General features: G+C 37.3%; 1 protein-coding gene across 1 annotated transcript in view; it reads left to right on the forward strand.

The window, feature by feature from the left end:
- Nucleotides 1-13,451, forward strand: part of LOC106470163 (transcription factor AP-2-epsilon-like) — a gene marked incomplete at its 5' end in the record, with an annotated part of 39,105 nt that overhangs the window by 1,520 nt on the left and 24,134 nt on the right. The window contains 2 exons of the mRNA XM_022398742.1: nt 4,747-4,810; nt 6,169-6,325. Of these exons, the coding sequence (XP_022254450.1) occupies nt 4,747-4,810; nt 6,169-6,325 (221 nt within the window). The remainder of the gene's footprint in view (nt 1-4,746; nt 4,811-6,168; nt 6,326-13,451) is intronic.

The raw sequence follows: 13,451 nt of genomic DNA on the forward strand, positions 1-13,451 counted from the left end.
GGTTACTGGAAGATGTTTTGATCACTGAGAACCATAGTTGTGGTTACTGGGAGATGTTGTGATCGCGGAGAACCATAGTTGTGGTTACTGGGAGATGTTGTGATCACTGAGATCCAGAGTTGTGTTTACTGGGAGATGTTGTGATCACTGAGATCCAGAGTTGTGGTTACTGGGAGCTGTTGTGATCACTGAGATCCGTGATTGTGGTTACTAAGATTTATGCAACATAGTTGTGGTTACTGGGAGATGTTGTGATCACTGAGATCCATAGTTGTGTTTACTGGGAGATGTTGTGATCACTGAGATCCAGAGTTGTGGTTACTGGGAGCTGTTGTGATTACTGAGATCCGTGATTGTGGTTACTAAGATTTATGCAACATAGTTGTGGTTACTGGGAGATGTTGTGATCTATGAGATTCGTAGTTGTGTTTACTGGGAGATGCTGTGATCACTAAGATCCAGAGCTGTGGTTGCTGGGAGCTGTTGTGATCACTGAAAACCATAGCTTTGGTTACTGGGAGATGTTGTGATCACTGGGATCCATGATTGTGGTTACTAAGATTTATACAACATAGTTGTGGTTACTGGTAGCTGTCTCTATGATCAATGAGATTCGTAGTTGTGTTTACTGGGAGATGCTGTGATCACTGAGATCCAGAGTTATGGTTACTGGGAGATGTTGTGATCACTGAGATCCAGAGTTGTGGTTACTGGGAGATGTTGTGATCACTGAGAACCATAGTTGTGGTTACTGGGAGATGTTGTGATCACTGAGAACCATAGTTGTGGTTTCTGGGAGATGTTGTGATCACGGATAACCATAGTTGTGGTTACTGGAAGATGTTTTGATGACTGAGTTCTTTTGAATATAATATTTTAAAACAAGTGGACTGTGTGCTGCCCGTCTATTTTCGAATTTATCGCCAACAAGTCACAGCCACCTACTGTAAAAGAATCCTCAGCTCATATATATACATAAGACCCTGACAACCAGTAACCACAACTACATTCGTATAATTCTTAGTAATCACAACTATGGATTTCAGTGATCACAACAGTTCACAGTGATTACAATTATGGTTCTCAGTAATCAGAACAGCTCTCAGTCAACACAACTATGATTACCAGCGATCACAACAGCTCCAACTAACCACAACCATGTTGTGTGGTTCTTAGCAACCACAGCTATGCAGCTAACTGATAACAACAGTTCACAGTAACAGAACTATGGCTCTCAATGATCACAACATCTCCCAGTAACCAAAGCTATGGTTTTCAGTGATCACAACATCTCCCAGTAACCACAACTATGTTGTATAAATCTTAGTAACCACAACTATGGATCTCAGTGATCACAACAGCTCCCAGTAACCACAACTCTGGATCTTAGTGATCACAGCATCTCCCAGTAAACACAACTACGAATCTCATAGATCATAGAGACAGCTACCAGTAACCACAACTATGTTGTATAAATCTTAGTAACCACAATCATGGATCTCAGTGATCACAACAGCTCCCAGTAACCACAACTATGTTGTATAAATCTTAGTAACCACAACTATGGATCTCAGTGATCACAACATCTCCCAGTAACCACAATTATGTTGTATAAATCTCAGTAACCACAATCATGGATCTCAGTGATCACAACAGCTCCCAGTAACCACAACTCTGGATCCCAGTGATCACAAAAACTCCCAGTAACCACATCTCTGGAGGTCAAACTATGTACAAAAATGTTTTACACTATGGATATCACAGTTGTATCTCAAACTCTAAATAATTCTCTCCTTTTTTTTGTCAAGGGTTCACTTAGGCTGAATCAATTACTCTAGAATCCAATTGCAAGATGAACTATTTTCCCCTACTTTTATCATGATATTATTATTGAATAATTCACTTACGTTATGTCGTGGGTTACCACAGTTGTATCCTGAACCTTAAATAATTGTCTCCTTTTCGTCAAAGTCCATACAGGCTGGTTCAATTACTTTAGAACACACTTTGATAAGACAAATTATTCTCCTTATCTCTATTAAACTGTCAAACTCACTTTAAAATACCAACTTTTAAGGTTAATCACTCACACGCCAGCTAACTTCACGTTTTGTAACTTTTCTCTATTTCTACTTTACACTTCACTTGACTTTGCATCTTTCGTTATTCTTAACTTGCGCTCGCGAACCACTTAAATAAATAGCTTATTCACTGAGGCCTCGAAAAATAAACGAAAATCGAGTAGTGTGACTTCAACATTATTAGTAAAGCCTCGACAACAATGAATTGCAAACACAACGTACGACTCTTACTGAGTTACGTAACTAAACTTCTCATAACTATCGCCTTTAAGATGATTAACTTTTAACTCTCTTGTTATGAAAAACTAAATAGTCATTAATTATTAACTCACAAAATAAATTGGATAATAACGCCTACACTAAACAGTCTTGTATATCAAACACTGGTAACTGTCTCCATGATCACTGAGAACCATAGTTGTGGTTACTAAGAATTATACAGCATAGTTGTAGTTACTGGGAGCTGTCTCTGTGATCACTGAGAACCATAGTTGTGGTTACTGGGAGCTGTGTCTATGATCACTGAGATCCATAGCTGTGAGAACTGTAACTGTTGTGATCACTGAGGTCCGTAGCTGTAAGTACTGGGAAGTGTTACGTTTATTAAGAATTACAGTTGTGGTTACTGGGAGCTGTCTCTGTGATTACTGAGATCCATAGTTGGGGTTGCTGGGGACTTTTGGGATCCATATTTGTCAACTCTTTCCTGGCTCTATGACAGAAATAGAAACATGGTGTTGTACACTTATATCACTAAAAAATGTTATAATCAATATCGAAGATCTAAAAACACAACTAACTGTTTTGTTTCCCAAATCCTGTTTGTTTTTTTAACATATTCAATTAGGATCACACTGGTAATGTCTAGTCCTCGAACATAATAATACGACTTAGAATTTTATTTTTTTGTTGTTGTTGATTAAAAATAAATAAAATTATAACTTGAAAATTATAAAATATTGAAAGCCAACTCCCATTTATATCTGTGTTGTTTTTCAGGACAAAGTTTAAAGTTGTGCTCGGTCTAGATAAGTGTTCGTTTTTGAAGTTTATTCCTGCACGTAGTAAAGAAATATTGGGTAGATAGAAACACTGCACAAAACAACAAGAGAATAACACAAACTTGGCAAGGTAAAACAACTGTTAAAACATTTGGTTAACTTCTGGTAACCATACGACTGAGACAAGTTAGAACTGGTAGTTAACAGCAGTCATCTACTTCAGTTGTGGATAGTGTCCAAAAAATTTTGTCATTGATTTCGTAGCGGTTCCACATTACGATATGACACTTTGAGACACTCAAAGCCAAATCGCAAGGTGTTCGAGCAACTGTAGCATTAGTTTAGAAGCGGTTCCACATTTTGGTATGACACTTTGAAACACTCGAAGCCAAATCGCAAGGTGTTCGAGCAACTGTAGCATTAGTTTGGAAGTGGTTCCACATCTGATATGACACTTTGAAACACTCGAAGCCAAATCGCAAGGTGTTCGAGCAACTGTAGCATTAGTTTGGAAGGGGTTCCACATTCCGATATGACACTTTGAGACACTCAAAGCCAAATCGCAAGGTGTTCGAGCAACTGTAGCATTAGTTTGGAAGCGGTTCCACATTTTGGTGTGACACTTTGAAACACTCGACGCCAAATCGCAAGGTGTTCGAGCAACTGTAGCATTAGTTTGGAAGTGGTTCCACATTCTGATATGACAGTTTGAAACACTCGAAGCCAAATCGCAAGGTGTTCGAGCAACTGTAGCATTAGTTTGGAAGTGGTTCCACATCTGACAATGACAGTTTGAGACACTTTTATCCAGTTCGCAACAACCTTCTGTGATTGGCTGGCTTCCACTTGTCTGATGACACTCTACATTAGTGAAACATGGCGTCTTCTTGAGTTCTGGCCACTTTTAATAAACAACTTGGAGCATTTAAACCCTTTAATGGACAGCGAAGACGATATTGTGTTGTGTAAGATCACTAAATAATGGATAGGCTGAATGATCACACATTCGCTTGTAATATCACATAAATGCTACGCAGATGCCTGATTTGTAAAAAAAATATTCATTGACGTGGTTGACATTATTTTATAACCTTGTCATAGCTATAATTTTACCAATCAAGATTGTTTAATTGTGTGTAGGTTTTGTCTTGTCATAGCTATAATTTTACCAATCAAGATTGTTTAATTGTGTGTAGGTTTTGTCTTGTCATAGCTATAATTTTACTAATTAAGATTGTTTAATTGTGTGTAGGTTTTGTCTTGTCATAGCTATAATTTTACCAATCAAGATTGTTTAATTGTGTGTAGGTTTTGTCTTGTCATAGCTATAATTTTACCAATTAAGATTGTTTAATTGTGTGTAGGTTTTGTCTTGTCATAGCTATAATTTTAGCAATTAAGATTGTTTAATTGTGTGTAGGTTTTGTCTTGTCATAGCTATAATTTTACCAATTAAGATTGTTTAATTGTGTGTAGGTTTTGTCTTGTCATAGCTATAATTTTACCAATCAAGATTGTTTAATTGTGTGTAGGTTTTGTCTTGTCATAGCTATAATTTTACCAATCAAGATTGTTTAATTGTGTGTAGGTTTTGTCTTGTCATAGCTATAATTTTACCAATTATGAATAATGTTTAATTGTTTGTGGGTTTTGTCTTATCATAGACCACAGGAGTTGAAGATGCGAATAACATATTCGGAGGCGACCACAACAGTGTTATAAGAAAAGGTACGTTAAAGCACGTGTTCCCTACATAAAGCTTTCACTGTGTCACAAAGTTTTAAAGGTAGACATTTTTTGTATTACTGATCTTCTTTTCATAACGTGCTACTATAAGATCAAACACTAGTTTAATGCAATTTCTTACCAGTTTATTTATATTTAATTTTTACAATAGTAACGAACTCTGAATAATCAGTAAACAATATAAATGTTAACACTTGTGATATTTTCCCTTATTTTTCTTAATTGTCGTCTAAACTTGTATTTATTTATTTGTTTGTTTTGGATATTCGAGCATTGCCACACAAAGGCTATCTAGACTAGCCAGTCCAAAATTCTGGACATGTAGATCAGTATGAGGTACTTATCAACTCTTGGGCTACCTCTGATCGAGTAACGCACCCACGGCCCCAAAAGGCGGGGCGCAATTTTGAGATTATGGGATGCAAACCATGGACCCTAGGATTCACATTCGGGTTCACTACATACTCGACCACGCCAGGCTCTACTTCATTTTAAAGTGACAGACCAACTGGACAGTTTAATATCTCCTTAACAAACAAACAAACAAAATAGAAACCGGGCTTTGAGTATACATTTCATTTGAAACTTACGTACCTGACATTGCCAACGTATTCCTTGAATCACTTGTTTTGGAGAGCGTGCTCGTATTGTGAATCCGAGGGTCCAATGTTCGTGGCTCGTTGCTGTAAAAACGACCTTCACATTATAGACAGTGGGTGCTTTAAAAGAATGGCGGTCAAATCCCCAAATTCAGTCAAAAGTCGCCCAAAAGTTGGCGGTGGGTCTTGTTGACTAGATGCCTTCTTTCTAATCTGTTGGTTCAGAGTTAGGGACGGCTATGCGTAGATAGCTCTTTGTGTATATTTATGCAAACAATTTATGTTAGTGTTATTTTACATTGGCACACATCCAGATCTTTCTGGACCATTACCCATAAAAGAATAGAAGACCTGTTTTGAGTTGGAGATTTCAGTGTAACCCCTTTATGGCCAAATCTGCCCTTAAAATTACACTAAGTGTTGATAAAGTTTGGAAATTGAGACTGGAGGTAAAAAATGATATTTTTTCTCCAAAATCGCTTCTATTAACACTGATTATAACTATTCCTTCCTCCCTTTTCGATTATAACTTCCTTCCTTCCTTTTCTTTCACTTCCTTCTGGTTCCGGTGTTCTCTTGTCTCTAATATCCGGTTACTTGGAACTTTCTTTCTTGCTCTTCCTCTGAAATATTGGGGGATTCACTCAGGTCGGTTGACGTACCCCGTGTTCCCTCCGTCTCTCCTTCTAACAGGCATCAAACCGAGACACAGTGACAACTGCAGGGAAATGGTCATTACAGGTGTCACCTCACCCACGGATGTGTTCTGCTCGGTGCCAGGCCGCTTGTCCTTGCTCAGCTCAACATCCAAGTACAAAGTGACTGTTGGAGAGGTCCAACGCCGATTATCTCCACCGGAGTGCCTCAACGCTTCGTTATTAGGAGGAGTTTTGAGAAGGTGAGTCCTCATTTCCAAGTGTGTTAAGTAAATCTAGTACTATAAGATATACACATCATTAAAAAAAAAAGGACTCCTCATCAACCAAAGTTGAGGACCGTTTTAAACATTAATAAGTTTGATAAGAAAATCGGTAAATACGATTCGAACACCATTTAACACGAGTAGGTATGATTAAGATATCTTTTAAACAGCAAGAAATGTAATTAGAACATTAGTAAACACCAGTAAATGTGACTTAATATCACTAAACACCAACAGATTTTATTGGAAAACAACACTGGATAGAAGGAGATGTAAATATAACACTTATGTGGCAGGATATTTGTTTGAACACCATTAAACAGCGTGTATGTGATTAGAAGACCAGTTAACACCAGCAACTTTGATTAGAAGAATGCCCTTAAACACCGAAAATATTTTCGAAACAACATTAAACATGAGGACATTAGTTCAGAACATCGATTAACACCAATAAGTCTGATAGAATGGAGTTAAACATCAGAATGAGCAATTATAGCATCGATAAACACCAAAATCTGTGATCAGAACAGCATTTAGAAAATGCGATGAAGCGCTATTGTGTATAAGAAACATATGAAAGTGTGGTTAGAATATCAGTTTACCAAATTAAGGGATCGTTTCAGTAAATACTTTTGTATCACTATTTTTGTATTTACCAAATTAAGGGATCGTTCCAGAAAATACAGATGCACCACTATTTTTGTACTTACCAAATTAAGGGATCGTTTCAGGAAATATTGTTGTATCACTATTTTTGTACAATACCCAATTAAGGGATCGTTCCAGAAAATACAGATGCACCACTATTTTTGTACTTAACAAAAGAAAAAAAACAAACTTGCAACAGTAAAGTAAGAGTGTTAAGTTTGTACCAGATCCATTTAGACGTTACGGTTGTTTGTACCAGATCCATTTAGACGTTACGGTTGTTTGTACCAGATCCATTTAGACGCGGAAAAGACGTTACGGTTGCTTGGGTATCCAAACCACTGTGTCAAATCAAAACTTAGGGTTTCTTGGACATTTTGTAAATCTTCGCTGTTATCGTAAAGCAAATCATTCATGACCGTGTGATTATAATCAGATGTCTAATATGAATGTATCATATTTAATTTGTTTTGTTTTTTTATTCAATTTTCCGGTGTTCGTTTAATTGCGATCTTATTATTATTTATACAAAAATAGTGATACAACAATATTTCCTGAAACGATCCCTTAACTTGGTAAATACAAAAATGGTGATACAAAAGTATTTACTGAAACGATCCCTTAATTTGGTAAGTACAAAAATTGAGGTGGCGCATCTGTATTTTCTGGCAGAATCATTCATGTTCGTGCTTCTCAATTAAAAATAAATCAGTGGTTTCGAGTCATTAAAATTGTTTTCTTATGAAACGTACAGGCATATTGTATTACAAAATAAAATCAGTACTGTCGTTATTAGACACTGTCTTATAGATATATCAATAAATGTATAGTTTTCTCATTATCGACTCAATGAACTTAGTTGTAAACTTATGTCGTAACACTGGAAGTCCTAGAGGAAGTTAAAAAAAAGGTTTTAAAATAACCAAAGACAATATATAAAAGAACGTGCTTGCACGAGAGTTCGACGTTCCATCGGAGTTAAGCAGGTATCATCATGTTTAATTGTGTAACCTTAACATCGACCCATATGCATGCGTTGTTTTTGTTTGTTTTTTTTTTGGCTGTTTTAAAGGATAATGATTGAACTGTGATAGATCAAAGCCTCTTCTCAACAAAATACGTAGTAATAAAGCTGGTATGGGCTGGTTCTTTAGTAGATTTCCGGCTTTCAGAGCTGGCGAACCGAACTCGAATCCGTGCGTTTACCACAAAATATCCTGCGCGTTTTAAGCGGCAGTCAATCCTGTAGAGCGGATGGTGGGTTTTAAGATGCAACTGACTGATTTTTTTTCCCCCTTTTGGTCAGTAGTCGAGAATTAAGAACAGCGATAGATAGATAGCCTTAGTAGCTTTGCCATAGATACAAAACACAAAAAATACCCACGCATTTGAAATACATTTTTCTGTAATAAATATATATTTGTGAAAGCTCAAAATTTACACAAAACCGTCAGTACTTAATATCCTTTGATATCACAGCGAATATCCTTGGTTTTCCTTGAATATCCTTTGATATCACAGCCCATGTTATTTATTGGATTTGTGACATAAAAATGGTCAAGATCCATTTTAACGCTCACTCTGTAACTTGCTGTAGTTTATGCTGTAATATTTCTACGTTTTCACCCGATGGGGTTTCCTTGTATTTGACAGTTTTGAATGCAAACATCCAGCTCTAACAAATGGCGTAAATTGTTAACGTCTGCATCACTTTTGCTCTGTCAATTTTGTTTCATATTAACAGCTGTCTAAAAATCCGTTTTAACAATTGTGTTGAATCTAAATCCTTGTGGTTCGCAGGGGATTCTTTATATTGAAAAAAAAAAAATGGTGAGAGGTGGTGAATGACATGTGCGGTATTCGAATGTATTATGTTAAAAAACTTTTTAGTAACGTTAACCCTAAAATTATCGACGATACATGGACGCATTGGATTTCTCAACACATTTTTATGAACTGTTTATACACCTACTTGGTTGTGGATCCATGTCATCGTTGGTTTCAGGGACCCTAATGTATTATATTTCGCTGTTGTCGTCGTTTTAACGCAAAGTTACGCAATGGGCTATCTGCACTCTGCCCACCACACGAAATCGAACTCCAAATTTTGGAGCTGACCTATCGAGGTACTCGAACGAGCCATTAATACGGTAATTAATCTCACTAATTAGTGGCGAAGTTTTCCCGCGTATTTAATATGGTGTTGATGGCTGACACAAAGGTGGAACTTTACAGAGCGGGTCTCCTCGATACACTTGAGTTCAAAGTTCAATAACTGACGTCTCATTGGCTGCAAGTCGAATGAAAAAAAACTTCCCGTTACCTTACTTAAATACCCAACATGAATATATGTTTGTGTGAAGCACTGTCTTAGGGAATCAAGAAAGATTACAAAAATATAGGGCAGGGGTTAGCGTACAGGGTTGGGGATCGAAAGGTCCAACTTTCACTAAACATTCTCTGCACTTCCACCTTGGGCGAGTTTTAAGAGTGACAGTCAAACCTGTTATTCAGTTCAAAGCTTTTGCAGCGGTAATTGCTGCTGACTGGCTGGCTTCTCTTAAACCAGTAGCTTACAACTAGGGTATAGCAGCACCCTAAGGTTATCTGAGCTGTCCATTTAGCTCGTGAATACATGGTGCATTTTCAGATTGAAAATATCAATACTATTAATGAATTAGAAACCGCGACTTAAAAAAAAACAAACAATGCTGATGATTGGAGATTTTTCTGGAAGATAGGTCCATATTTCTTAGTAAAGATGAAGAACGAACGGACGGATGGGCGGTGGATGTTTGGACGTCCGTGACGTAGATTTACAGTTTTAAAGTAGAATTCACCGTTGCGCCTACTGTTTTAGTTGGATTATTTTGTGGATTGTACATAAGACACGTTATTGATTCGGTACGACAGCGTAACCGTAGACAACTGTGCTACACAGAACATAGCTCAAAAGGAATTTTGTATGAAGTGAGGGGTTCAATCAGCGTAGTTTAAACCCCGAATTTTTCGTGTCCAATAGTGACTCTGGTTATACGTGTGCGCTTACATACTTTCTGGTGGTCGGTAATCCCTGCAGTAATTAATTGATGACTAACGACTGAAATCAAAAGAAGTTGGAGCTGTCGTTTGACCTTTTGTCGTGCCATATTACCCCACGCGTGACTTAGTCCTGTCGAATACCTGCTTCTGTCAACCATGTGTGTGTGTGTGTTCCATAAGAGAATATTTAATTTTCCTGCACGCATACTTTTAATTATGTTTCTTGAAATATATAAGAGAAGAGAGGTTTAAAAAGTTTGGAACTCGTGCCTTTAATAAGTCGCTACTGTACGTCTGTAACACGTGCGTACAGACGAACGCACGGGCTGTATCTCGGAATTGACGTAGAAAAACCACTAGGCACTAAATCCATATACCGATCATCAACTAATAACAATACTTGAAACAAAAGATATGTACATAACCAAAGCCACATTTTTATATTTGCACCTCATTTGGAAACTTAAAAAGAAAGTGGTGTTTCGCCTGATTGGATTATTCGGCTGCTACATGTGGTTTTTGCAAATAGTTTAAGGGGGGTGGGGGGTGCGCAAGTGAAACCCTAGATTGCACTCATTTATTAAATATATATATTACAAATATAGTTTTAAATACAACTTTTATTGGAAATTTGAATAATGCCTTGATTCGCCTGTGCTTCTGGGGCTTTATTGGCAGTGATTTCCAGTTCAATATAGAGGTCGGCGAGAAGGCTTTCTTTATCACCCCCCCCCCCCCCCCATCTCATCTGGATCCGTCTTCCAGTCTGACAAGGAAATAGCCGTCGGTTAAAGTTTTTGAGCCACACCCCTCTTCAATTTTTCTTGTTTACTTGTCGTGTGTGAATGAATGAACATTTTGGGGATGTATGTAAAAATAAATGTAGTTATATAAACGTATTTGAAAGCAGTTTTGATGAGCAAGAAACTCAACAATTTTCCGAACTTCCTGGGAGACATCGGTATCAACTAAATAAATCTGAATACTATCGTCTTCTCATCAGTTTATAGAAACGAAAAAAAAGACCGCCGTGGATTCCTTACAGCGGTCTTGACAATTTCCATGTTACAACCAGAGATAACTTTAAAAAATATGTTCAAAATCCAATGGCTCATCGGAAAGTGTAAGGACTTGTAACGCAAACAATTGTGTTTCGATAACCCGCGGTGGGCATAGCACAGGTAGCCCATTGTGCAGCTTTATGATAATAACAAACAACATTCAGTAAGGGTTGTGTAATGATGGACTTCTCCTTCATGAACACTGGCAGTCATATTCCTGCAAGACGTCTCCTTCATTAACACTGGCAGTCAAATTCCTACAAGACGTTTCCTTCATTAACACTGGCAGTCATATTCCTCCTAGACATCTCCTTCATTAACACTGGCAGTCATATTCCTCCCAGACATCTCCTTCATTAACACTGGCAGTCATATTCCTCCCAGACGCCTCCTTCATTAACACTGGCAGTCATGTTCCTCCTAGACGTTTCCTTCATTAACACTGGCAGTCATATTCCTCCTAGACATCTCCTTCATTAACACTGGCAGTCATATTCCTCCTAGACATCTCCTTCATTAACACCGGCAGTCACATTCCTACAAGACGTCTCCTTCATTAACACTGGCAGTCATATTCCTGCAAGACATCTCCTTCATTAACACTGGCAGTCATATTCCTACAAGACGTCTCCTTCATTAACACTGGCAGTCATATTCCTACAAGACGTCTCCTTCATTAACACTGGCAGTCATATTCCTGCAAGACGTCTCCTTCATTAACACTGGCAGTCATATTCCTACAAGACGTCTCCTTCATTAACACTGGCAGCCATATTCCTCCTAGACATCTCCTTCATTAACACTGGCAGTCATATTCCTCCAAGACGTCTCCTTCATTAACACTGGCAGTCATATTCCTACAAGAATGTGCAAGCAAACATAAATATCAGGTATATACTAACAAACTAAAGTATAGCAATATTAACAATATAACTAACAAACTAAAGTATAGCAATATTAACAATATAACTAACAAACTAAAGTATAGCAATATTAACAATATAACTAACAATAGTTGTAAATGTCTTTTCATGTCAAGTGACACTCAAGCTACTGAGTGCAATGGTGTTTTTGTTGGAGCAAAAATTGTTAGTTATATTGTTAATATTGCTATACTTTAGTGTATCTGTTCCTTATACTGGTTTGTTTGGAATTAAGCATAAAGCTACACAATGGGCTATCTGTGCTCTCCCCACCGCGGGTATCGAAACTCGATTTCTAGCATTGTAAGTCCGCAGACATACCGTTGTGTCACTGGGGGGGGGGGCACATTTCTTGATCAATATACACCAAACTCGACACAGTAATACAGGATGACATGAGAAAGGTCATGGGGGGATTGGACCCCCCCATTTAATTTAATATCAAATTTCTGAAAAACTACTAATTTTGTATATCCCTCAGCACTAGAATGAACTACGTAATCGCTATTGATAGAATTCTTAAAATCAATGTCTTTTTTTTCAGTATTGACACCTTTATGTATTTTTATTGCACTTCTAATGTATATTATGTTAAGGAAAAAAAATAGAAGCACAATTTCCTATCCTTTGTTACAAATGAGTTTTTATTTCACCTGTCCAACGGACGGATATTCCAGCTAGTAATGAATAAAAACTAAAACAGATAGAATGGGGTGGTTTTATAAATGTAGATGCGGGAAGTGTATAGTTGGCCTTTCATCGTTTCGTTCAGGTGTGAAAAGTTTAGAAAATTAAGGGGTTTTAGAAACGTGAGAAGAATACCGATGAGGTTTTACGAAACGGAATAAAAAAAAAAACTAGGAAGGGACATTTCTTCTCCTTCCCGACTTTAGATGATAAACACAGGGTAAGAAGAACACAAAACTGACAACCCGGTTATTATGACCTCAGGAATTTTTCCGAGGAAGTGAAACCGGGCGGCACGCGACTCTGGTAACATAGCAGATGTTTTAGCCAACAAAGAATCCTGCCAATTTCCGCCCTTAGAAACATTATCTAAAAGAAAAATCTCAGTCTCAGTCAACACGTTTATAGACTAACTAAATATTTTGATTAGCAAAAAAAAAAAAAAAAAAAATTACTGGGAAAGGAGGGTTAAGAGATTCATTTTCGTTTTAATGTCTAGGCTAAACACACACACACACATTGACGTTGATTTATTTAGATTGTTATTACACAATTCAGTATTTATAAATAAATTTAAAGTATTTGTTATTTCGCCTCAACATTTTTGTTTCCGGGAAGTTTCTGAACATCCAGTTCTTTAGGGTTTCTTGGATGGTGATCAGTGGTTAGCAAAGCGTATCTACTAAAAAAACTGAATACTAGAGCAGCTTTGTTTCCATATCTTCTTTACATTGTTGTACC

Source organism: Limulus polyphemus, unplaced genomic scaffold (assembly GCF_000517525.1).
Source record: "Limulus polyphemus unplaced genomic scaffold, Limulus_polyphemus-2.1.2 Scaffold3852, whole genome shotgun sequence".
NCBI classification, from domain to species: Eukaryota; Metazoa; Arthropoda; class Merostomata; order Xiphosura; family Limulidae; genus Limulus; species Limulus polyphemus.